This window comes from Larimichthys crocea, chromosome XVI (genome assembly GCF_000972845.2).
Source record: "Larimichthys crocea isolate SSNF chromosome XVI, L_crocea_2.0, whole genome shotgun sequence".
Lineage (NCBI taxonomy): Eukaryota > Metazoa > Chordata > Actinopteri > Sciaenidae > Larimichthys > Larimichthys crocea.
Window position 1 is genome coordinate 14,143,352 of NC_040026.1, and position 23,646 is coordinate 14,166,997.

At 41.7% G+C, this 23,646-nt stretch overlaps 2 protein-coding genes across 2 annotated transcripts; one reads left to right on the top strand and one right to left on the bottom strand.

The window, feature by feature from the left end:
- Positions 1–1,238: 1,238 nt before the first annotated feature.
- Positions 1,239–14,103, bottom strand: snx1a (sorting nexin 1a). Its single transcript, XM_027289224.1, has 15 exons — positions 13,630–14,103; positions 10,306–11,275; positions 9,399–9,541; positions 9,225–9,300; positions 9,016–9,059; positions 8,241–8,382; positions 8,074–8,152; positions 7,915–7,990; positions 7,532–7,645; positions 6,052–6,145; positions 5,525–5,730; positions 4,592–4,735; positions 4,268–4,348; positions 4,103–4,174; positions 1,239–3,439 (listed from the first exon to the last, which is right to left on the bottom strand). Exons 1-15 carry the CDS (start codon positions 13,759–13,761, stop codon positions 3,389–3,391), a joined length of 2,424 nt encoding a protein of 807 aa, XP_027145025.1. The 5' UTR covers positions 13,762–14,103; the 3' UTR covers positions 1,239–3,388.
- A 47-nt stretch (positions 14,104–14,150) lies between these two features.
- On the top strand, positions 14,151–23,049 carry sv2 (synaptic vesicle glycoprotein 2). The gene is made up of 13 exons (XM_027289225.1): positions 14,151–14,272; positions 15,309–15,407; positions 16,425–16,586; positions 16,729–16,891; positions 17,155–17,276; positions 18,366–18,529; positions 18,625–18,705; positions 18,956–19,066; positions 20,111–20,199; positions 20,492–20,619; positions 20,896–20,991; positions 21,799–21,958; positions 22,068–23,049. Exons 1-13 carry the CDS (start codon positions 14,179–14,181, stop codon positions 22,249–22,251), a joined length of 1,653 nt encoding a protein of 550 aa, XP_027145026.1. The 5' UTR covers positions 14,151–14,178; the 3' UTR covers positions 22,252–23,049.
- The last annotated feature ends 597 nt before the right edge of the window (positions 23,050–23,646 follow it).

Sequence of the window (23,646 nt, forward strand, 5' to 3'; positions counted from 1 at the left end):
AAGGCTGGCGGGGAGAGTCTAACAAAGATGCTGCTGAGTCACATACTAAAATAAAACGCAGGATCCAGTGAGTTTATGAATTCAATGAGATAATCACAAAACTGCTCATCAAGAAAAAATATCTTTATAACCTGACAGATGACAGTGGATTTCTTTTAAAGCAATTCCTAATTTTATTTAGATAAAACAACATAAACAAGCATTCATTTATCTTAAAAGTCCATGTTAAGTCAGAATAACTGTGTTCTGAGTTTGTCAGATCAAAGAAGAAAGTGTTATTAACCACCCAGTCAAATTTGAATGATTAAAAATTTCAACAAGTTTATGAAATTAGGTGTCAAAATCAGGTAAAAATAAATTCTCAGCTCCAGGACTGTGGGGGCGTGTCCTCTGAATGTGCTTAAGCCACACCCTCATGTGGGAGCAGTCAAGCAGCCATTTTAAAGTGACTGAAATTTGTCAGATGAGTTCAGAAAATGACATGACTAACTTTGAAACACTCTGAGCGAGATGAATTCATCTCTGTCTCTCTGCTCAGGGTGGCTTCAGCGTGTCATCGAGCCACCCTTTAAGGACCGCCCACAAAATCCTGGACTAAAAACTGTTTGTACCTCTAACTGCACATTTCAGTAATATATCGTTCAAAGTCTTTTCACATATTTTCAGCAACTATTTTCAACGTATTTAATGTGTTTTGAAAGAAATCTCAGAAATGCCTTCACATGGACAAAGAATTTGACTTTATAGTTTAGACTTTACAGAGTTTTTGTACTGATATTTCTGAACATACCTCTTATATTGTTTATAGGTTAAATTCCAGTTGGGTGTACTGGTGTTCATCTAAAAGACGACTGATTTTTTAGATTTGAAATGAATGTTGATCAGTGGAATAAACAGTAGAATTGCAGTTATTTAGTGTCACCTGTGATCCAAATGTATTTTTCAGATATAAAGAATCTAAAGAAACACCTTCTTAATCTCACTCACATTTATCAGACGAGGGGTTGTTGTCAGATCAGACCACCTGTTAACCTGCACCACATGTGGAAGACAAAAAAGTCATTATAGACAACAGATGGTGCATTAGAGATAAATGTGTCCACGAAATGTTGTTACTAACCATTTGATTGTGCAAAAGCTTGTTTTTGCTCTAAGCCTCAAACCGATTGACTCTAGATGGCGTCATTGTAAGTACTTAATGTAAGTCAAATGAACAAATGAGACACTGAAGTCTGAAGTTCTTCATGAAATTTCCAAGTGTAAACAGTGCAACTTTTATTGATTTTGTTTTAAAAGAAATCTCTGACAGTGCACATTGCTGACATTGCTCTGCACGTTGACAAGTGAAGACATACAGTATGAGGCCGCACCAGCAAACAGTTTTCTTTGAGTGCTGTCTAACAACAGTTGAAAGCAAGCGTGCATCACACTGTCCAAAGAAAAACAGAAAGAGAGAAAACAAAGAAATGTCTGCAAGTTCAGTGACGACAGTGAACGATAGTGTGTGTGCAAACGTGAAATTAAAGCTGTAATCAAAAGACGGCAGCTCCGTGACGTGGAGCTGTGATGCAGGTTTGTTACTGTTTGATGTTAAAAGCTGTCAGACTGCAGAGTGAGGCTGCAGGGAAGAAGGTTCACTATGACATCAGTACGTTTAGTATTTGACATTAATCTCATGGCTACGAGTCAAAATAAAAAAAGCCCAGTCAGCACCTTGTGTGAGTTTCTGTTAAGGACCATCCTGGTGTTTTTTTTTGACATGTTGTACATTTACTAGAAATCACAGTATTGTTTAGTGTTGATTAGTCATGTGAAGATTTGCTTCTTTTCTGTTTTTTGGAACTTAAAGGTCCCCTGTGGATTTTGCTTTTTTGTCAACAAAGTTTACGTCCATCATTTCTCACCAAAGTGCATCTTATAGGTCTAACAAATGTCTGTTGGCACATTTCTGTCATCCTTGGCATGTGTTGGCAGGACTGTGTGTGAGATCGTAACAAAAACGGAGAGCCAACCTTTAAAACATCGCTCCGTAACTGCTCAAAAACTCCACAGGGTGCCTTTAATAATCAAACTGCTAGTCAGATAAAGACGACACCGGACCATTTTATAGAAAATGATTAAAGAAAATGACTGATGATGAAAATAAGTGTTAGTTGCAGAATCCTAACATCCAGGCAGCCTTTGGTTTCAAGATTACATTTCACTACAGCATGAAATCTCCTTGAAGAGATGTGAAACTTGATTGAGAAAGCTCATCCATACAGCCGACATCAGCATTTACTACAAGTTAGTCACTGTTGCTCGGTAAAATGTCACTTACAGTAATGAATTACCACACAGTGATGACACACACAACCTCGGACATGATGTTCACTCGTTTTAAATCTCTGCTGGCTCTGATTTTCATACAGTAGAGAATCAAAGACTGACTGGAATGTAAAAACAAACAAACACTTAATTTGCAGTAAATGTAACATGAAAACACCAGTATTGTTTTTAAACCTCAGCACTAACACTCATATCATTATGGCTGCTGTTGAAGTCATTAACAAGCCTCTGCACATGGACTTCCTCTCAGGCTGGATTACACCAAAAAACACCGTTCGGACTTAAAAAGGCACAGACATCGTGTAGTTAGAAGTTTGCACTATGATTGAAATCCGATCTAAAACATGAAACTCACAAGCTTGACCTACAATGCATCCCTTGACCACAGCTGTAGACCCTGCTAATCTAATGCCTTGACACCCTGCACCCCCTCCCATCAGCATCATTTTAAATGTGAAAGAAACAAAAAAAAAAAAGGTCAAACATGGCTGGTACTTAAGTACTTAATCCACCTGGTGGAAGTTCATAATTCTTATATTCATTAACTGTTTTTTTTTTTGCTTTTTTTTTTTTTATCCCTTTGAGTCACTAAAAAAGAAGAAACAGAGCGAGACTCTTGGCCGCTTTCTTCATCTGGGTCCCCAGAGATGTGTGATGAGAGAGCAGCCGCGCTGTAAACAATGAACCACTGCTGATGTGAAGGAGCTCCTGATCACACGACGGAGAAAATCCTGAGAACAAGCGACTCTGTTCATTTCCCTTCTCCTGTGGAAAGTAATGGAATCATTCATCTACACTCTTCTCTCTTTGTGTCCATATCTTTGTATATGCAAACTCTTTTTTTTTTTCATCTAATAAGAAAATATTTGTGGAAGGTTAAATGAAAATATACAATTATTAATACAATAGTATACAGAGCTATATGTTAAAGGTGATTAAAAAAACAGGTTGATTGTTTCTCCCTTTACAATGCGCGCATTTTCCTTGGTTTAAAGGCAAGAGGTAAAGTGTATAAGAAGAAGGCAGCCTGCTCGGTCGTCAAAAGGCTGGTGCTCGACCATTAGGCGATTGCTTTTGCTTCTGGTAAGAAAGCCTCCCAGTATTTGATCAGCTGGAGGGGAAGAAGACACAAACAAAGTGGTTAATATTTAAGATTTACATCACGTCTATGCATATTTCATAAGTGAGTTGAGTATTTGTTGCTTTTTTTGTTTAACATTATTAAAATTGAACATTTAGCAATCTGAAGACACGACTCTGACCTCACTCTGACACATTTTTAGTATTTGATGATATTAATATTTGTTGAGTAAGTGTGTACTATTTAAAGGTGTTTTTAAAACATGTATGGACACTTTCATTAAGAATGAAATGATCATAGCAGCAGCCCTAATCTGTTTCTCTATGTTTTAGGTCAAAAGTCATTCATGTCTCACTGCTGAGCTCATGTTTTATTTTTTCTGAAATATTACACCTTTTATGATCCACGGATGATGTACCGCACCACATCTCTGCACCTTTTTACTCGTTTCTTTTTGATCACTTCTAATTCAAACTTATTGTACTGCTGCACTCGTCAAATCTTTCTGGAGATCAGTCAGGCAATGCAGACGCTGTACAGACTTCTAAAACTAAAGTGAAAACAAGAGCTTCCATAGATAAGTGAATATGTCTCAAAATCAAATCTATATATAACTGTACACTGACCGGTTTGACAAGAAGAATATTTGATTATGGAAATATTACATTTTTATGTTTGAACAGAGACACTCACCTGTTGCTGAGACTGAAGCAGAGCCTCCAAGTACTTAATGACCTGTCTTTTGAAATTCTTGGCCTTTTCTTTCTGTGTGATTCAATAACAAAACATTCATCAATCTTTAATAAACGTTTCCAGCTGTCCAGTAACTGAAACATGCAACGAGAACAAGCGTCAAACCTCAAAGCGGACCACTTCCTTGCGCACAGTCGCGGACACTCTTTCAAAGTCTCTCTCGTACTGCGTCACCTTGGCCTCCCACTGTCAACAAGGAGAGATGAAGAGTGTAGATGATCACTGATATGTGGAAGTTATTCAATATTTAAAAAGAAAAAGTCATGCTGAGTTCAAATGAGTTTTAGTCTGAAGTAATAATGACAATAACCATGTTGGGGTTTCTGTTTTGAGGAACAAAATGATACAGGGACAACATTGATTATTCAAACATTGTTCTTCCCGTCCTTCTGACTTATTTCACTGTGTTGATCTTGGCTGCTGTTCTACCTCAGCGATCTCCTCTTTGGCCAGCTGCAGTTTGTCCGGCTTGTTGGCCCACAGCAGTTTGGCCTCAGTCTCCCTCTTCTTCTGCAGCACGGCCTGAGCATCCTGCCAACGCTGCCACGCCTTCATCCGGTGATCAAACGACCCCTGCACGCCACACACACACACACACACACGGACAGGCTCATTTCATGTTTATGTCTGGATATTTACTTTAGCTGTGTAGCTGAGCCTCGTCTTCAACAACTGAACAATGACGTTCAAAGAAACCTCCAGTCACAATTAAAGGTCCAATGTGTCACTCTACAATATAGAACAGAATATTTATAACTCTGTTTTCATTAGTGTATAATCACCTGAAAATATGAATCATGTATGTTTTTGTTACGTTAGATTGAGCCGCCACGTTTCTACAGTAGCCCAGAAAGGACAAACTACACACTGACTCTAGATGGGGCCTTTCACGTGTGTGTGTGCTCACTGTAGTTTCTTGGAACAGGAGGGTGAGTGGATCAGCAACTACACTGCTAGATGCCAAAAAAATCCTAAAAATACTGTGTGTATCTCTATGTATTCATACACTACTGTCTACACTGTACATGTCTGACATATATCGTATTCATATCTAGCTGAATATATAATGTACAATGACCAGTTGCATAACTTGTACTATTACTAAGAATTGCAGTGATACCTGCAACTTTCAGCTTTCTCAAAAGAGAAAACAACAGTTTGGACTAAATTAGAATAATACATTAATAATTAATAAAGTGTCATACCTAACCTCACAACTGAAGATAGGAAGACAAGTTTAAGATTGAAATTACATTTCACTTAGACAGAAAATTAAATATAGAAACTTTAAATTATGAAATCACTTTATCACTATGGATGTTTAAAAAAAATAAATAAAAAAAAATTAGATGTTCTCAGTACCCTCACGGCTCCAAGCAGGCGGATGTAATCTGCGATGACTTCTGCAAAGCTGAAGGTGTCGTTCGCGGCCTGGTCCTGATGCAACTGCTCCATCTTGTCCTCCACCTCCGCCAGCTGAGAGAGAGCTCGGGACAGAGCCGTGTTGTCCTCCGCGCTGCCCAGCATGGCCGTGCTTTTGGCAAAGCTGGCCGTGTTTAACGAGAGCTCTGGAGAGGGAACGAGACGCACCGTGAACATCTGCACACTACTTTGTGAACATAGCTTTGTGTAAAAACAACATTTACTGTCAACCGCTAGTTCCGTTCAATTCTACTTTTTATTCAGGAGGAGAAAAAAAAACATGAGCCCACAAATAAACTCATAACATCTCCCGTCAAAACTTAATGAATGAATCTCTAAAGATGAATCCAGTTTGTGATATCAGCTGAGGTCATGGTGAAGGAAATGACGAGTTAATAGAATATCTGATTAATAAATCATCAGCACTCTAACCACACCTTTGCACGGTTGGAAGGGGGGTGACTAACCTTTCCTGTGGATGACCAGGTTTTCGACCAGCGCGTGGAGCTTCCTGAACTGCTGGTCTGCAGACTCCACCTCCTGCAGTTTCTCCTCGAACCACTGCAGCAAAACACACAGTTAGTATGACGTCCAAGCCTCGGTGTGTGTTCTACTTCCACCCGGGGCAAAGGACACTCACAGACAATATGACAATGATGGGACCAGGCCAGTCAACATGTGTACATCTGTGGAAAACACTTCATCATAGGTTCATTCATGGTGTGACAGAGTGTGGAGGGGAGCTGAATTAGTGTTTAACTGCAGGAGAGAGAGAAGTGTGCGGAGGCAGTGAGGTAATGAACACGGCTGACGCTCGTGCTTTCCTTTTTAATGCAGTAATGCATCAGGACTGAGAGAGGACAGATGAGTTAGCCTGTTGGTTACACCTGTAAAAATATACAGTCCTCTTATAAACACCTGCATTTAGAAAGTAGCAGAGGATATTCTAATAATGAATCTTGTAAACAGCCCAGGAAACGGGGCTCAAACAGATCTGTTGTTTTACTTCTGCTATCGACCACAAACAACTATCAAAACAGAAACAGTTGTTCTGCTTCACCACAGTGACATCATTAGTTTACAGCGTCGTCAAACTGGACAAAAATGTTATTTTAATGAGAGGAAAAGTGAAATTAGCTGGAGATTAAATGAAGCAGGTGGTCAGGTGTTCTTTCATATTTTCAGCATGATAGCGAATGACTGTTTAATTTACCACCAGTCAAAAAATAGGCTCTACTTTCACCCGAAAGGGGGCATGATGCGAGCACAAAGCACCTGGATTACATATGCAAATGATAAAGAATTATGTTAGAATTGGTGCTTTCAGCTTCCTAAGAGGAAAGTAAAGGAAGACGGCAATTTATGCAGTTGTACTTGAACTCGAACCGAGGGTCTAAGGACAGAGGGTGTCACTCCCTGTACAGATCGTAAAGCCCTCAGAGGCAAATGTACTTTGTGACTTTGGGCTATACAAATAAAATTGACCTGATTTGATTTGATTAGATTACTCTTTTAAATGTATTCAGCTGGAATATACACTTGAATATTTGAATAATCTCAGTGTGTGTGTGTTTGTGGTACTTTGAGCTCTTATTTTTTTCCTGCACCAACCTTTGACAAATTCGCTCTTTGATCAGCATGAGTGGTTACCTCACCTTCAGCATTCAGTGAACTGTGCTGACACCTACTAAATATACAAAGGTAAGCTGACCTATAGCAAATGGACAAAAGCATGTGTGTGCCTGTATGCAGAAATACTTTTATAAAGAAGAACAAGTTCACATTGTAACATTCTGACTAATGTCAATTGGACGTCAGCTTTAACCGTGAGGCTGAATTTCTCTGCCTGTTACAGGAAAACACAGATTCCCGTTCTAAAAGTGATCAGAGTGCCGTTGGAATGAAAACAGACGAACAGCCGGAGCGTCTGTTTGCAGCTCAACTCACCACGTCTGACTCATTCATCTTGATGGTCATTTTACTGACAGCATCTGTTGCTTTGTTGATCATTTTCAGGAAGCCGGCGCCGCTTAGAGCCTGGGTGCTCACTGCTCTGGGCAACTGAAGACACACACACACACACACACATTACAATAAAGCCATCACCAGATTGTACTTCAAAGATGTAGTAAACCTACACAAAGGATCCAATAGGTGTGAATGGCAGAGGAATAATATCTGACAGCGTTCCTTCAATTTGAACAGACATTTCTAGATGCAATAAAGAGAATTTAATTGAATTATTCTGTGCTGAAGTTGTCGTGACAGTCGAGTTCATGTTCTTAAAGAGTTCAGTGTTTTACGGTGGCTCAGGCACAAACTCAACTTACTTCTTCTCTCTCCAGGAACTCTCTGACGTCAGGATCTTGGAGAAGTGATGGATGATTTACCACCCGCTGCAGATACCTGTGGAAAGAAGAGAAAACTTTCCCCGTCTGTTGGTACGACAACAACATAACAGCTTTATCATTTCATTCCTTCTCTCTTACCTCTCCAGAGCGCCTCTTCTTCTCTCAACAAAGTCTGCAGAGGAGGAATCTTCCTTTCCCACCTTCACCTTTGTCATACCTGTACGACACATTGCCTTTTCTTATAGCTGATGGAGATGACAGATTTAGGGTTTATCAGAGGAAACGGTAAAAGGCAGTTTGCCTACCCAGGATGCTCTTCTCTGGTGGCGGAGGCACGATGAATCCATTTGGTCCATGTTTCTCAGAGAGCTTCTCGTAGAGGCCGAGGAAGTCGCTGAAGCGTCGCCTCACTGTAAACGTCTTGTTGCGGAACATGGACAGTGAGGTCTGAAACACAGTTCATCATCTTCATTTCTACTGTACCACTGTGTTTGAATCAATGACAGGCTGCAGTGTAGGGAATTAATCCATGTTAGGGCTGCACGATATGGCCTATAACCAATATCTTGATATTTCTAAGCTATATCACAATACACGATATATATCTCGATATTTTTATTTCTCCTGTAAATCACTATGAATGTTAAATTCAACCCTTTGATGCAAAAAATAACATCAGTATGATCAAGCAGACCCTTCTATTAGATTAGTAATGGCTGCGCCGCGTTTTAGCTGCGTCCTTTGCCCTGTCTTGGCAGCGTAGAGAGCCGGCCGTATTTACACAAGATCACGAGATCACCCACCCTGCGATAAACTGGGTGGGTGGGTGCTGTGAGCAGCACCAGGAGTGAGTGACAGGCAAAACTCTGGAGAATTAAATGCCGACGGCTTAAAACATTTACGTGACAAGTACTCGATGGTCGCGATATAGTTATTTCATACATCTCACATAGAACAAGCCGCGATATATCGAGTATATTCGATATATCGCCTACCCCTAATCCATGTGTTTCCTCTCTTGACACACAATGTTTAGTAACTGTACTAACTTCCTCAGCTTCAGATAAGTTCAGTCTTTACCTGTGTGGATACTTTGTAGGCCATGTAGGCGTTCATCCCATCCCCTGCAAAAAAAAAAAAGGAAGAAGGTTTTGACGTTAAGTTAATATTAACCTAACAGCTGCTTGTGAGTTTTCTTTACAGTTTACTTTATGACTAGTCTTGAAATGATAAAGAATAACCTCTGCATGCTTGATGTCTACAGTGTATAGATACTTCAGATACTTCACCTATTTTCTCAGGGTCTTTGACAGAAACAAAGATGTCAAATTTGTCTTCCAGCTCTTCTTCTTCCTCTTCTTCCAACTTAAACAAATATTAAACACAAAGACACTTTAGTTTTCAGTCATTGCTCTGTAGCAGTCACACTGGGAGTTTCACTCTGGCGTTAGACGTGTGTGTACCTCCTCCAGGGCAGCAGACTGTGGCTTTGTCAGACTGGCAGCAGCTGACAGAGAAGAGGAGGCGGTGGACACAGATGGTTTGGCCGCCGCGTCCTTCTTCCTCTCATCCCGCGGACTGTCGAGAGAAAGCTCCACCGTGGCTTCTGTTAGAGATGAGAAGAGACGTGAAGAAAACCAGACTGAGTCAATACATGCATGCATGTACATCCTGGCCCTGTTTAAAAGTCAGAGAAATGTCCTTAAGTGGTGGCACTTGAGTCAGCGTCAGTTGGGGCTGAAGGTTTGAAAATGAAAACAAACAAAAAGTGTCGTGCGTGGAGTTAAAGTGAAGTGAACTGACTGAGGCTAGCACCTTGAGGCTACTAGTGTTACACACCCAAACCTCTGTCAGTGGTTGAGTTGCATTGTGGGTAAGGTATGCACTAGGATCTGACAATTAAATTGTTGTTATATAACAGTGATGGTAAAAATCCAGTATTGCTGTTAGAAGACAGATAAATGGTATGTCGTGGGTTTAAGGTGTGACCATGAGTTGTATCCCTGGTTTGAGTCTGGCCATGAAGCTTTTGTCTGGTGTTGTCCTCCCAGTCTCCTCTCATTTCCTGGCAACCTTTTAATATCTACTATCTAATAACAGCAAACACCCCCCTGAAAGATAAACACAGTGAAATATCCTGATATGACCATCTGCTGTTTGACTTTTTACCTCCAATAAATCTCTTACTGAAACTAAACAACATTTCCTTTCTTCTGTTTGGATCTAGAACTGTTGTCACTCGTCCAAATGAACTGAAATAAGAGGATAAACACTCGAGATTTAACATTCTGTGTTGAACACACTCTTTGTCAGAAAACACAATCCAGAAATCCTGATCATGTTACATAATAGGAGAAACAGTAGACCTACCAGCAAATATGTCTGTCTCTTCTTCAGAGTGGACTCCGTTGGTCTTGGAGTTGACAGTGCTGGTGTTTCTGATGCTGGGCACTGTGTCAATGGCTTCCTCTGTGAAAAGATCACCAGGCTCTACAGGATTACTGTCTTGCAGTGGCCCGCCTATGTTGCTAGCATCCCCAGCAGCTTTTGTCATGACAGGCTTGTCCTTCTGCTCTTTGCTGACGGTTTTCTTCGAGGTGGCACCCAGTGGCTCGCTGAACAGATCCTCGTCAGCTTCACCAAAGAGGCTTTTCTGTGGCTGCTTGCTGGATTTAGCCTGCCGGGGTTCCATGAACAAGTCGCTGCCGTCATCTTCGAACAAGTCGACTGTCGCCCGGCTGGGCTTTTTGGCTTCAGCAGCAGGTGGAGCAGCACTGAGGAGGTCGACCAAAGGGTCAGCAATTTTATCACTGCTAGGTGGCTGGTGTGCGTTACCAGCTGACAAGTCAAGGCCGAGGTCGATGATTGGAGGGGTGGCGCCAGGTTCTTTTTCTTCCTGTTGAGCATGACTTCCTGTTTTCTCCTCACCAGGTAGATCTGTGGCATTGTTGGTCACTTCACTTTTATCTGTTGCTGCCTCGACCGTAACATCTGCCAGCAGAACTTCCTCTCCCGGCGCTTCAGTTTCACTTCCAAATATGTCAACAAAGTCTTCCGTGGGCTCATCTAGAAGAATTTCAGTTGTGTCTTTTGCTGCGTCTGCAACGGCACTCGCAGCTGCGGCTGAGTCATCGGGGGAGTCGGTTAGGTTATTCGTTAGGTCGACAAAATCATCCGAGGGTTCGCTGACTTCTTCACTCGTGGGTTTGTTTTCTGCTTGGCTGCTGACAGGCTCGAATAAGGGGTCACTCATGATATCGGCGGGGGGCTTCATTAAAACGTCACTGGGCTGACTGGCAGGTGGCAGCGTGGGGTCCATTTCGATCAGTGGAGGGTTGCTCTGAGGAGAAAAGGCACAAAGAATTAAACTTTGGTAACTGGTATTCAGTTTTATCGAAACAAAAATGTGGATTTTCACTGATTCATTACAACAATACAACTTCCACAAACTTATCAATAATAATAACAGTCAGCCACATTAAGTGCTGAAGAGGTTTTTGTTTTTTGTCAGACATTAGCAGCTTTTAATGGACTTTACAGGAACCAAAGGTTTGACTGTGAGCTGTAGTTGATACTGTGAGCAGTGTCTGTGGCTCCTTCCTCTAAATTTACGAGCGAGTGGCCTGATGCTTGTGTTTGTACTCGTTTGCATGGCTTTGTTAAACTCGACTCTGAGCTGAGCCATCAGATGACACTCATGAGAGCTCCACTTTCTGTGGAGGATATAAAAACTTTATAGACAAAGCCATTCCAGGCAACTGGGTGTGTAACTTACAACAGAAAGATTCCTTTCAAATCAAAAAGCAAGCAGGTTATAATGAGGAAAGCAACGTGATGCTGAAACACACTCAAACCACAGCAACAGGTCTTGCTTAAACTAACTAAAGTTCAGTGTCTCTTTCTCTGCATGTAAATGTACAAATGGCAGTAACTAAAAGATCCAACAGAAAACTAACCACACTGCAAACCACAGTAAGTGTATTTCCAGCAAGTTTACCCCACGGTAGGAGACAGTAAAGATAGTTATGATGTTAGTGTTCTAGTGCTAACTAACCAGGACAATAGAGTACACTGATGTCATGTTTGTCATATATTCGATGGTTACAGGGAGTGCACCCATAACCAGGTGATACAATTATGTAGCTAAGTCAGAATCTATACAACAATTTTAACATGTATTAAACTCAATTTGATGTTCTTCTTTCTTCTTTGATTTTTAATATTCATTTCAGTTAAGACTAAAATCTAATTCTGAAAAAAAAAAGGTTAAGGACACTTAAATAAAATAAGCTTGACAAAACATCTTAATTACTCATCTACTTTAAATCACTTTATAACATAAGAAGAAATCTAGTTTGATTTTCCGATCTACTAGACACTGCAGTAGATGAGCCTGAGTGCAGCATCAGCATTTTTGGAATCATAGGTCAAATTATTGGTCATGATTTTTAAATCATCCCTGATCAGATCCACTTTCCACTGTGTTTGTACTTTTATGGATATATATATATATATATATATTTTTTTTTAGGTATGCCTGGTTCTATCTAATGCAGAATGATACAACATAAAGCATGCTTAGTTTTTCTCAGAAATCATTGTGGCTGTAGTTTGTGCATACGGTGGAATATTTGCTCACGTACTCACTAATTATCACCCTGAGTAATACTATGCAAACACTTCCTGTAAGTTCACCATGCAGCAGGCCACACATGACCACCACCACCTGGTCCACCTCCAAGTATGACTTCAGCTCCGAGGCTCTGTTCAATCTAACATCCACAACTGCTGAGTAATGCTTTCCGTGCAGCACACACAGAGAGAGAGAGTGAAAAAAATCAAAGACAGCAACTTTCCAATCTCTCCTCTGAACTTTGACTGTGAGGGGGAAAACATCCGGGTTCTGACCATGTGACCACAGCAGCTCCTCTCACATGACAGGAGGCTGCTGGAGCCAGCTTTTTAATCCCCCATTCAAAAAAAAAAAAAAAAAAAAAAAAAATTGATTGTGTGTTTTGGTTTACACAGAATCGCGTCCAAGAATCGTGGCTTTGCACAGTCAGAGCTCATTATCAGCAGATTTAGGATTAGGACAGCTGCTTTGCTTCACCTATGCATGGCCTAAAAAAAAAAAAGTGTGCACACCCAGGCTGAGCCTTTTTTTTTTTAGGCCATGCATAGGTGAAGAGGAGGACACCTCCACCTTCAATGCACACCAGGAAGAGGGGAACACAAAAACACCCACACAACATTAACTTATACTAGATACGCTCTGTGTTATCTGCTTTCCTGCTCTACCTCAGCACTCACTCCAACTTTCCGAGCCCTCCGTGGACATTAGTCCCACTGTCAGAGCCCAGCACAGGCTGCAGCGGTGAGAGGAGGTCCACCAAAACACTCTCTCTGCTCTAATAAATCAACTTCTGCTCAGCGCTGTCGAGGCTGAATGATCTGACACGACAGTCGCTTGTGCCAACATCATCTCCTGAACGTTTCCTCAACGTTAAAACAACATAAACGTCCCTCGACAGCCAAACAAAACTTTTTGTTGTTGTTAAATTAGCTCTCCCTCGGTGACGTTAGCTGTTTGACAGTTGGTGTCAGTTAGCCAAATCACAGCTTAGCACAGCTAGCCCGGGACAAACGTTAAGTTGACGCGGACAGACAGACAGACAGAGAGACAGACAGACGTACTGCGCCCATGAAGATGTCTTCCCCTTCGTCCTCCTCATCGCTGTCTCGGCCTCCGACGTCCTCAGCGTCCAGCACGTCTTGGTCCTCGGAGTCCGGGAACGGAGGTGGACTGCGCTCCGAGCTGGTCGCCATCTTCAATCTTTTTTCTTTTTTTTCCAAACACAAGGGGAGGCGACGTCAACCGCTGCCCTCCGCTCGCTCCGGCACACACGGACACACGGCTCTTCCTTTTAGCTGCTAAAGCGTTACCTCCGCGGGCTCTTGTAAGGCTCAGTGCGCCGTGGTAGTTGTAGTTCACCTCCAGCTCGAACTAAAGCAAACAGCGCGGCTGAGTGGAGGAGAGGCTCGGGACGCACACACCGCCGCTGTCTTTTCACTTCCTGGTCCTCCTTCTTGTCAGGGTAGCTTCAGTGTTAGCTCAGTCAGCCAGCAGGCAGTCATGAGACAGGAGCAGCGGGTCAAACAGTGACATGGACAGACAGGGCTGCAGTGGGGTAGTTAAACTGCCCTCAGCTCTGTGCCCATATTAGACACGTCCGACTTCGCGGGATGCCTCGTCACGTGCATGGCGGAGACGCGGAGGTGAGAGAGCCGCTGCTCACCGAGGAGTGCCCGGAGCCGAGCGAGCCCGACTCGGATGAAGGTAAAGACCTGTTTGACTGTGTCGCTTCACTCCAACGCTGACTGACAGACACACGGAGAGCTGGAAGAGCTCAGTCAGTAGTTATCACACTGTTTGATTAAAGATGAAGTTCATCTCATTGTTTTAAGGCTACAGAGCAGCTTTATGTCTGCTGTCATGATATTTTATCTGCAGATTATATGACACATGATTCTGCAGTGCAGATATTCCTCCAACAAAAAAGACAGTTTATTGAAGTATTGTTCTTCTTGTTGTTCATCACAGCCACATACAACAGTAACATGCTTTTTAATGTCTGATCAGTGACAGGAGACATTTTACTACAGTACACTTACACTAAGCACACTTATATACTTTTCAATTATTACCATATATCTATATAATATATCTATATATATATATGTATATGTGTGTGTGTGTGTGTGTGTATTATATATATATATATATATATATATATATATATATATATATATATATGTATGTATGTATGTATGTATGTATGTATGTATGTATGTATGTGTATGTATATATATAACAAACAAACAGGTGTTCCCGTCACATACAGTGCTGCTGCAGATCAACCAGTAGATCTATAGAAAAATATCCAGCAGCATTTGTCAATGAAAACAAATCTGAGGGCTCCATACTCAGATGTGAAGTAGTTAAATGAGGGCACACAGAGGAAAACAAAAGAAGGAGACGAGCACAAGAGAGGTGAAATCAGACACGTAATAATAGAGATAATATCATAGTTCATACTGAGAGCACAAAAATGGTTAGGATTAAAAATCTGTTTTAGAGAAGGCCCTGTCCATAACACAGACAGTCTTTGGTCAGATGATGTCTAGTAGAGGATCAGTGAAGCTCATGCAGTTTCCCCATCAGCTCTAATTAGTCTTTCCTCATCCTCAGCTATAATTAACTCTAATCATCTCATTTGTACTAAGTTTGTGGCTCGGTACCAACAAATGTCTTATTTTACCTTCTTCTGTATCTGGACACACCGTTTCACATGAGCTGTTTGTGCGTCTTTTAGGTGAAATCATTTTCGAGAGGAGGGCAGCAAACGTAACACATGGTGCTGGTGCAGGTGAAAGGAGAAGGTTAACGTACGAGGAAGCAGTAGAGGAAACAGGTGAGTGTGATGTTTTGTGGGGAAATCCAGTTTTAGGGATTACATGCTTATAAAGCTTTGACATGTAGATGCATACACTGCAACCAAAAGTCACCTGTTATTGATACTTTCCTTCATTAATAGCGAACCCTGAGCCTTCATACATGGGGTGGATGCTCTACCAACTGAGCTAATCGACACCCCCATTAATGGCTCTTTTAACAGACATAAAGCATATTGCATATGGCATATTTCAGACACCACATTAAATCCATGTTTAAACTGCATTTAATGCACAATTGTCCTCACAGTGTTGCATGACAGTGGTGAATTAGTTTTCCAGTCCAGAGAGGTGAAGTGACCCTCGATCATTATTCAGCCACAAGGCTGAGCTCTGTTATCTGTAGTGACTCAGTAAACCTTGGGACTCTAAACAAAGATATCTCTGCATGTGGTCAGTCGATCCAGTCTGCAGGTAGTTATCAAAGTACCTCAGCAAAAACAGGTTAATACAGTTTAACATTCACAGTTCTAACACTGACAGGCGTGCAGCAGTCATGACTGTCAGGATGTTCAAACTTAAAGAAGTTTTCCAAATGACACTACCGATTGGAGGACTGGACCAGGTGCCGCTCCCATCAGGATCCAGGATCACCAAACTTCAGTTTCTGTTTTGATGTTTTAAGAACACTGACACTGAAACAGGAAACCGTTCCTGTTTAAATCTGCTTTCGATGCTCAACTTCCATTGTTTTTAACCGGTCACTGCTGATTCCTGATATTCTTATTTCAGAGGTTCTTTTTCTGTCCTTTCAGCCTGGTTGAATGGCTGCACAGTGTTCTGTTCTCCACGCCCTGAAAAAAATAAATATTCCAAAAAAAAAAAAAAATCTGGGTCCATTATTGTGAAAGAACTGCCACATAGATTTTAGTTTCGGTGACTGTTCCAGATCCAGAAAATAACAAAGACATTATTGATTCTTACACAGATACCTTCTTTTTTTGTTCATTGTCTTTGTTCTGCTCTTTGGCTCTCAGGTTTTGGTTTGTTCCACTGGCTGCTGTTGGTGGTGTGTGGTTGGGCCAATGCCAGCGATGCCGTGGAGATCCTCTGCGTGTCTTTTCTCCTGCCAACGGCACGCTGTGATCTGCTGCTGAGCTCCTCAGACATGGGCCTGCTGACTGCCAGCATCTTCCTCGGTGATTTAACATTTAATAAATCAGTTGTCTTCTTTTCATTTGATGATCCATTGTTTCAGTCATTTTACAAGCATGGATGGTCAGCATTGCTCAAAACAGATGTATATTATCATCTTCTTACTGTTGTATACCTCTTGTCTAGGAATGATGGTGGGCGGCTACTTGTGGGGATACTTGGCTGACCAGAGGGGGCGTCGCAGGATCCTGGTTGTATCCCTGACAGTGAACGGGGTGTTTGGAGGTCTGGCCAGCGTGGCTCCATGGTTCTGGCTCTTCCTGTTGCTGCGGTTCATCAGCGGCATTGGGTGATTTGCATGTTTTTACATGTTTTATATCCACATGTAGTCATTTAGCTGACAACAACACACTGAACACGGTCAGTGCTTACAGAGATATAAAAGACCAGGCTAACAAAAACATAACTATTGATATTTTTCGGGTGATTATACATTCATGAAAACATAGTTCTGAATATTATATTCCATTTCTGTCATCAGACTGAGCAGTGTGACCTTTGGAACACCAGAAAAGTCAACTGATAGGTGTTCTGTTCTGTTCTCCTCTGCAGGGTCGGCGGGTCGATCCCCGTCATCTTCTCCTACTTCTCAGAGTTCATGCCTCGTCTGAGGAGAGGGGCAATGATCAGCGCTCTGGCCACTTTCTGGATGGCAGGAAACATTCTGGCAGCAGGTGAGACGATCCACAAACAACACGAGAGCTGATATTATGAAAAACTTCAGTCACATGCTAATATTTGGTGTGCACATAGTAAGTTGCCATGTTAAGTTGGCACTTCGGCCCTTCATAGCAGGAAAGCATAGATTATTGATAACATTACTGATGGCTCTGTTCTGTTCTCAGTTGTTGATGGAGAATAAACAATAGCAGGACTAAACACTAGCCGGTTAGTGAAACGGAAGCACTATAAAACCAGATATACTCTGTATAACAAAGTTATCTGTTAGCAGGAGTTCAGATTAATACAGCGAGGGAAACAAAGGGTGAGCGATGCTGTTCAAACCAAAGAGATAAAGAGAAGAGTCTTAACCTAAATCAAGGGTCTTCAAACTGTTCCACAAAGGACCGGTGTGGCTTTTCCTTCCAACCAAACAGCAGCACACCAGACTTGACTCATTTAATTAACTGATCTCAGTCTTCAGAGAGTTGAGTGGTCAAACTGTGTGCTCTTGGTTGGTTGGAACGAAAACCTGCAGCCACACCGGCCCTTTGTGGAACAGTTTGGAGACCCCTGACCTAAATGAAAGAAAACCCTCACTATCTAACCTTTACTTATTAACCAAAGTCACAGAGTGGCTCAAAGTTATTTCTATGTGTGTGCTGTCAGCAAATCAACTTTACCTGGTCCAGTCTGCAGGTAGTTAACAAAGTACCTCTGCAAGAACAATCAACAATAAGTTGCATACTGCACATTGGAGGACCGCACCGTCCCCATCCTCACAGTGCTGGTCCTTAAACTGTGGAACCTTCTTCTGGAAGGCAGCAGGGAGAAGAGTACATGGGAGCAGTGTGATGGATCATCCTCAATGCTTCTGGCCTTGTGAAGACTGCACATGTTGTAGATGTCCAGGACAGAGGGGAGAGAGACCCCGATGCTCTTTTCAACTGTCCTTACAATCCATACAATACTCCCTCTGTAGAAAGTGGTCAGAGCAGAGAGTGGTAGGAGCTCAGTGGCAGCAGTCTGACAGACTTCCAAAATGCACAGGATTCTAAATGAGAAATGTCTCGCCTAAATGTCTTATGTGTTTCTGTCTGCAGGTCTAGCCTGGTTGGTGATTCCAAGAACGTGGGCTCGTTTTTCTCTGGGCTCTTTGGATTTTCAGAGCTGGAGACTGTTTGTGGTGCTTTGCTCTGTTCCCAGCCTCACCTCAGCCATCCTCTTCAGGCTGCTCATGCCCGAAAGCCCAAAGTTCCTCATGGAGGTATTTTAAAGTCCACACTAGTTCTCATGTCTGCAGGCCGATTTCTTTTTTTTTCTTCTGAGCCATCTCTGTGATTTCTGTCTTGCCTTTCCCAGGCTGCCCGGGAGAAAGAGGCCACCCACGTCTTCAGGCTGATGTTTGAGCTGAACATGTGGGGAAAGGGGAAAGAGTTCCCGGTATGAACGAAATGATGTTCCTGTATGTGATCAGCTACATTAGACAAAAACACGAGTAAGGTGGTGACAACAATAAAGTGTATGAGAGAGATGTGAAATAAGAACCCCGAAACAGTTAACACATTATAAAAAGGGAAGTGTGCTGTTTGTAACGAATGTGTCCTTTTTATGTGGTTGGTTCAAGTTCTCTAAACCCTTCCTTCCTTCCTTCCTTCGAGTGTAACCACTGTCACCTTGAACTCTTTTGAAGGACTTTGGTTTGTGTACGAGCTCCAAACAAAGAGGAGAGCTGGAGGAGAGCAGATCTCACAGAGGTCCACACAGAGGGAGGCCTTCTCGTGTCTGGATGATCTTGAAAAAGGTAAATGTGGCAAACACTGATGATGATGAGTGCTCCTCTTCTCACAGACTCCATCACTCTTCATTATTTGTCCTCGTGGTGCCTGAAGCAGCACGGCTGGATTAACCTGCTAACCTGTTAAGCCCCCATTCCTCTGTATTCAGTGTGTACGTTTCTCAGTGCTGTAGGACTACCTGGAGCGTGGTTTAGAGTTTCAACTAACTGTTATGAACATGCTTTTTTCTGTAAAATGTCAGTCAATACTAAAATGTTCTCATCCAAGTCTTCAAGATTCATTTTAATAACCAGGGATTAATTTTACTGCCATCACATAAACCAGAAAAAATCAAATTTCCTGTTGATTGACTTCCTTCCAGGTTTACTGTGTGTGTTTTGGCTTGTATGGCTTTATTGGATAGGACAGCTGTAGAGACACAGTGTGGGTAGAGAGAGAGGATGACATGAAGCAAAAGGCCACAGGACTCAGCCTTTTGTATGTGGGGTGTTTCTCTCCACCATATTATTTAACAGATTCATTCAGTACCCTTGTTAAGATAGTCTTGATAGATTGATGGTGGTGCTTTGGTCGTGCATATCCTCTCCATTTTGTAGAGACTGATCGATGCCAACATTGGGGAAATATTAGATACATCAGAAATTCTAATAATCAGTATATTGGCTGATATTTTACAGTGATCCCTCAAACAGTTGTGACAAAGATATGTAATGAAGGCAGTGTGTCTTACAATGACACAAGTGCACTGAAACAGTAAACGTCACCATGGATTCTAACAACTCTATATAAATTATTAACATAATGAATAAATCTAAATGACTCAGGCACATTTTGGACAACATACATGCTGATATCCAAATATCTGCCTACTGTATTAACATGCTTTAATATTTTAATCAAATCTAAAGACAGTGGGACTTGACCTGACCTTACATCCATTTAAAGAAGTCATTAATATCTATTTTTAATTAATAGTTATTCCTTCGTAATAGCTTCTTAATCATCTCATTTTTCTTTGTAAATCTAAAAAAATGTGTTTTGACTCTCAGGGTTTGGTCCCGCTCAAGCAGATGTTTAAAGGTCCGCTCAGATCCAGGAGCATCGTCCTGCTCGTCGTCTTCTACTGCATCTCGTTTGGGTGAGACTGTATTCTCCTGTTGTCAAGACTATGTGTGTGTGTGTGCGACCTCAGGGCTTTTATTTATCACGCGTGTTTCAACAGTGCTGACGTGATGAATCCACAGCAGGCAGTGACAGATAACCACTGAAGATGTTTTATCTCCTGCAACCAGAAATCATGTTTAACTGGAAAAACGGATCAAATGGATCAAAGTAGACTGTGTGAAGGACTCAGGCATTAGTAGAGTTTTACATAGAAAAACTGCCAGCTGTAGTTTTATTGTAATGCAGTTGTGTCTGTGTGTGTGTAGTTACTACGGGCTGTGGATGTGGTTCCCGGAGCTGTTTGATAGAATCGAGGAGGGCGGCTCGCCTTGTGCCAACGTGTCCCTCCCGTCTCCACTCCACAACCAAAGCTGCTACCCAGTGAAGACAGCAGGTGTGCTTCTGTTTCTGGGATGATGAAAAATTTATATTGATTTATTTTTTTATTATCCTACCGTCAGTAAACACAACCACAGATTTCCAGCTGATCACAGGAGAAAATAGACTCCCTAATTGTTAGCAATTTAAATCATTATTTCCAGGACCTGTTCAATGAAACAGTACTGTGTATTATTGTGTCCTGCCCCACTGCATGCTGGGATAGACTGGTATAAATTGGATGTGTCCTCACTGAACCTTCGTGTGTATGTGTGTGTGTGTCTCCTGACAGTGTACATGGAGGGCTTCTTCATCGCTGCATCAAACCTACCAGGAAACATCTTCACCATCCTCATGATGGACAGCACAGGAGGGAAAGCTCTGCTGTGTGAGTGTCACGTCCTCTTTCAGTGTGTGTTGATCACCTGAAGTCTTTTGGCACATTGAGACGGTTCAGATCTGAGTGAACTGTAAACTTTCATCCAGGTTGTTGGCTTCAAATTTGATTTATTTTTGACTCCATATGAACTTTGACATATACACACCAGCTTTATCAGCATATTAAAAAGAAAATGATCAAAAATCATCACCTGTGCATCCACGTAGAGAGGAGCCTCTCTAAAAATGAAATACTCTATAAGATTATTGATGTTGGTTCGTGCAGCACCTCATCGCCTTGGTCATCCAAAGTATCAAGATGCTACACACCCATCAGTTTAAAAATATGTATACTGTAATTATTTTCCATCAAGTAAACATTCATGAACCTGTCCTTTGTGGGAGGCAGACAACTTTATGATTTCTTCAGCACCAATCAGAAGATATGCAACAAGTCAAACAAGACAATCCCTCTAACCTGTGTGTTTGATTTAATGCTGCTGTTTGAATGAAGATCAAACACATCTCCATTTTTAAAGGTGTTTGTGAACTAGTTCATTCAATCACAATCCAACAAGTACATGTGAGCAAAGCAAACATTATTTCATCATTTGTTTTTCTTCCCAGCACCGTCAGCTTGGTTCAGTCTCCTGAGACTTGTTCTTAAAATGTGTAAATCTTTGTATCTGCTCACATCATCTGGAGTCCAGCAGTTACCATCGTTCTCTAAAACTACCATCTAACTTTACGTCATGCAGCTCATGACTCCTGTCCATCCACACAAGCAGCCTCAATGATGTCTTCATTGTGTCTCCAGCCTGCAGTCTGCTGGCGTCTAGTCTGAGCGTCTTCCTCATCTATGTGGTCCAGACCAAAGTCCAGAGTCTGATCCTGTCGTGTGTCTTCAGCGGCGTGTCCGTGATCTCCTGGAACGCCCTGGACGTGGTGGGAACAGAGCTCTACCCGACCCAGCTACGGTACATCTTCTTAAAACTGAACTCCATTCCATGACGGCGGCTGAAGCAAGGCAGGTTACAGTCTTCAGCTGCTCACATGTCCTGCTGTTTCTCTTTCTCTGTCTTTCAGGTCCTCTGCTCTCGGTTTCTTCACAGGAGTGGCTCGGGTGGCAGCGATCATGGGTAACGTAGTCTTTGGAAAGTTGGTGGACACAAACTGTGCCATACCCGTCCTGCTGGTCTCAGCCCTGCTACTGACCGGAGGACTGGTGGCTCTTCTGCTTCCACAGACCAGGCAGACGGAGCTCACCTGATGGAGCGCAGACTCTCCATCACATTAGTTTACATGAAAAAACTATTTGCTTCTATGAAGACTTCTCTACAGAGAAGTCTTCATAGAAGCAGACTGGTGGATTCCAGAGTCCTGTGCCTCGTGCTGTCTCTCTGTGCCTTTTTTCATGGTGCCTCATTCAAAACGCCAACAATGAGATGATGAAGAAGAAGAAGAAGAAGAAGAAAGGGAGAAATGCACACAAATCAAATCCTCACAGCCAGAGTACAAACTGTCAAGGACGTCTTTAAAAAGTTTATAAACTCTACAAAAGTCTTTTCTTCTAAGTCAGAAAAGTCAAGTTGAATCTGAGTTTTTGGAGTATAACGAGTGATTGATTCATTTCTAAAAATGTCCTCGCTTGTGTCACCCTGAACTCAAAAAGTATCTTGAAGGAAGTTTTCAGGCTTTTATGTGGCACGCCTGAATTTCTAGTTACTCTGGTTTTAGGTACTGTTGTTTAAAAAGTTTGAAGAAAACGCTGCACATTCCACATCATCTTTCCTACAGCGTGTCTGTAACTCAGTCTGTAAAAGGCTGCACAGCTGACGTCATTTATTGGCAAATGCTGCTCTAAAAAAAAAATCATGCAAATCTGTAGCCAGTCTGTCATATTCCTAAATTAACTGGACCACTTGGTCCAGCATTCCTGTGGAAGACCAAAGATTTCTAAATTCAGATGACAATCGTTGTGAAAGGACCAGATCAGCAGTGTTCACTGTAATGCCGCCTGTTCTCACAAGTTTCAGATAGTTCTTGAATAAAAATGACTTCATCTCAACTGTTTGTGTTCTGTTGTAATATCAACTTCACTCTAACACAGCTCAGATTTTACTTAATAAGTATCCAGTTTCTCAAGTAAAAGCAGCAATGCAGCAGTATAAAAATACTTACTACGTGTAAAAGTCCTGCATTCAAAGACATACTTTAAGTATAAGAGCAAGAGTACTCATTCTCCAGTAAAATGTCTCCTCAGACTGATGACTATGATATCAAGCATTATTTTACTGGTGGAGCTGGCTTGAACTACTGTATATATGTTGGTGGTTGCAATGTGTTTGATAATTTGATTATTTTACGTTTATGTAAAAGATGAGTCTGAAAAGTAACTACAGCTGTCAGATAAATGTAAGAAGTTGAATATTTCCAAAGTTTTTCCTCACTGAGGAACGTCCCTGACATGTTTGATTTTTTTAGGGAAGCATTCGGGAAAATATTTTTTATATTTACAGCAGTGTTGTACAAAGAAGCCGCTCTAGTGATAGAAACAGGTCGGGATGAGTATAGTTTCATAAAATACAACAGTATATTTACATTACAGGAGTGTCAAACTCATTTTAATTCAGGGGTCACATACAGCTTAAGTTGATCTTAAATG

What these genes read in the sequence shown, in the direction of transcription:
- snx1a (XM_027289224.1), bottom strand. Translation starts at nt 13,761, where the DNA reads ATGGCGACCAGCTCGGAGCGCAGTCCACCTCCGTTCCCGGACTCCGAG. An exon ending in AGAAGAGGCGCTCTGGAGAG is followed by an intron (nt 7,991 to 8,073) that starts GTAAGAGAGAAG and finishes TTCTTTCCACAG; the next exon opens with GTATCTGCAGCGGGTGGTAA. An exon ending in AGGAAGTGGTCCGCTTTGAG is followed by an intron (nt 4,175 to 4,267) that starts GTTTGACGCTTG and finishes TGAATCACACAG; the next exon opens with AAAGAAAAGGCCAAGAATTT.
- sv2 (XM_027289225.1), top strand. Translation starts at nt 14,179, where the DNA reads ATGCCTCGTCACGTGCATGGCGGAGACGCGGAGGTGAGAGAGCCGCTG. An exon ending in GACTGCCAGCATCTTCCTCG is followed by an intron (nt 16,587 to 16,728) that starts GTGATTTAACAT and finishes CCTCTTGTCTAG; the next exon opens with GAATGATGGTGGGCGGCTAC. An exon ending in AGGAGGGAAAGCTCTGCTGT is followed by an intron (nt 20,992 to 21,798) that starts GTGAGTGTCACG and finishes TTGTGTCTCCAG; the next exon opens with CCTGCAGTCTGCTGGCGTCT.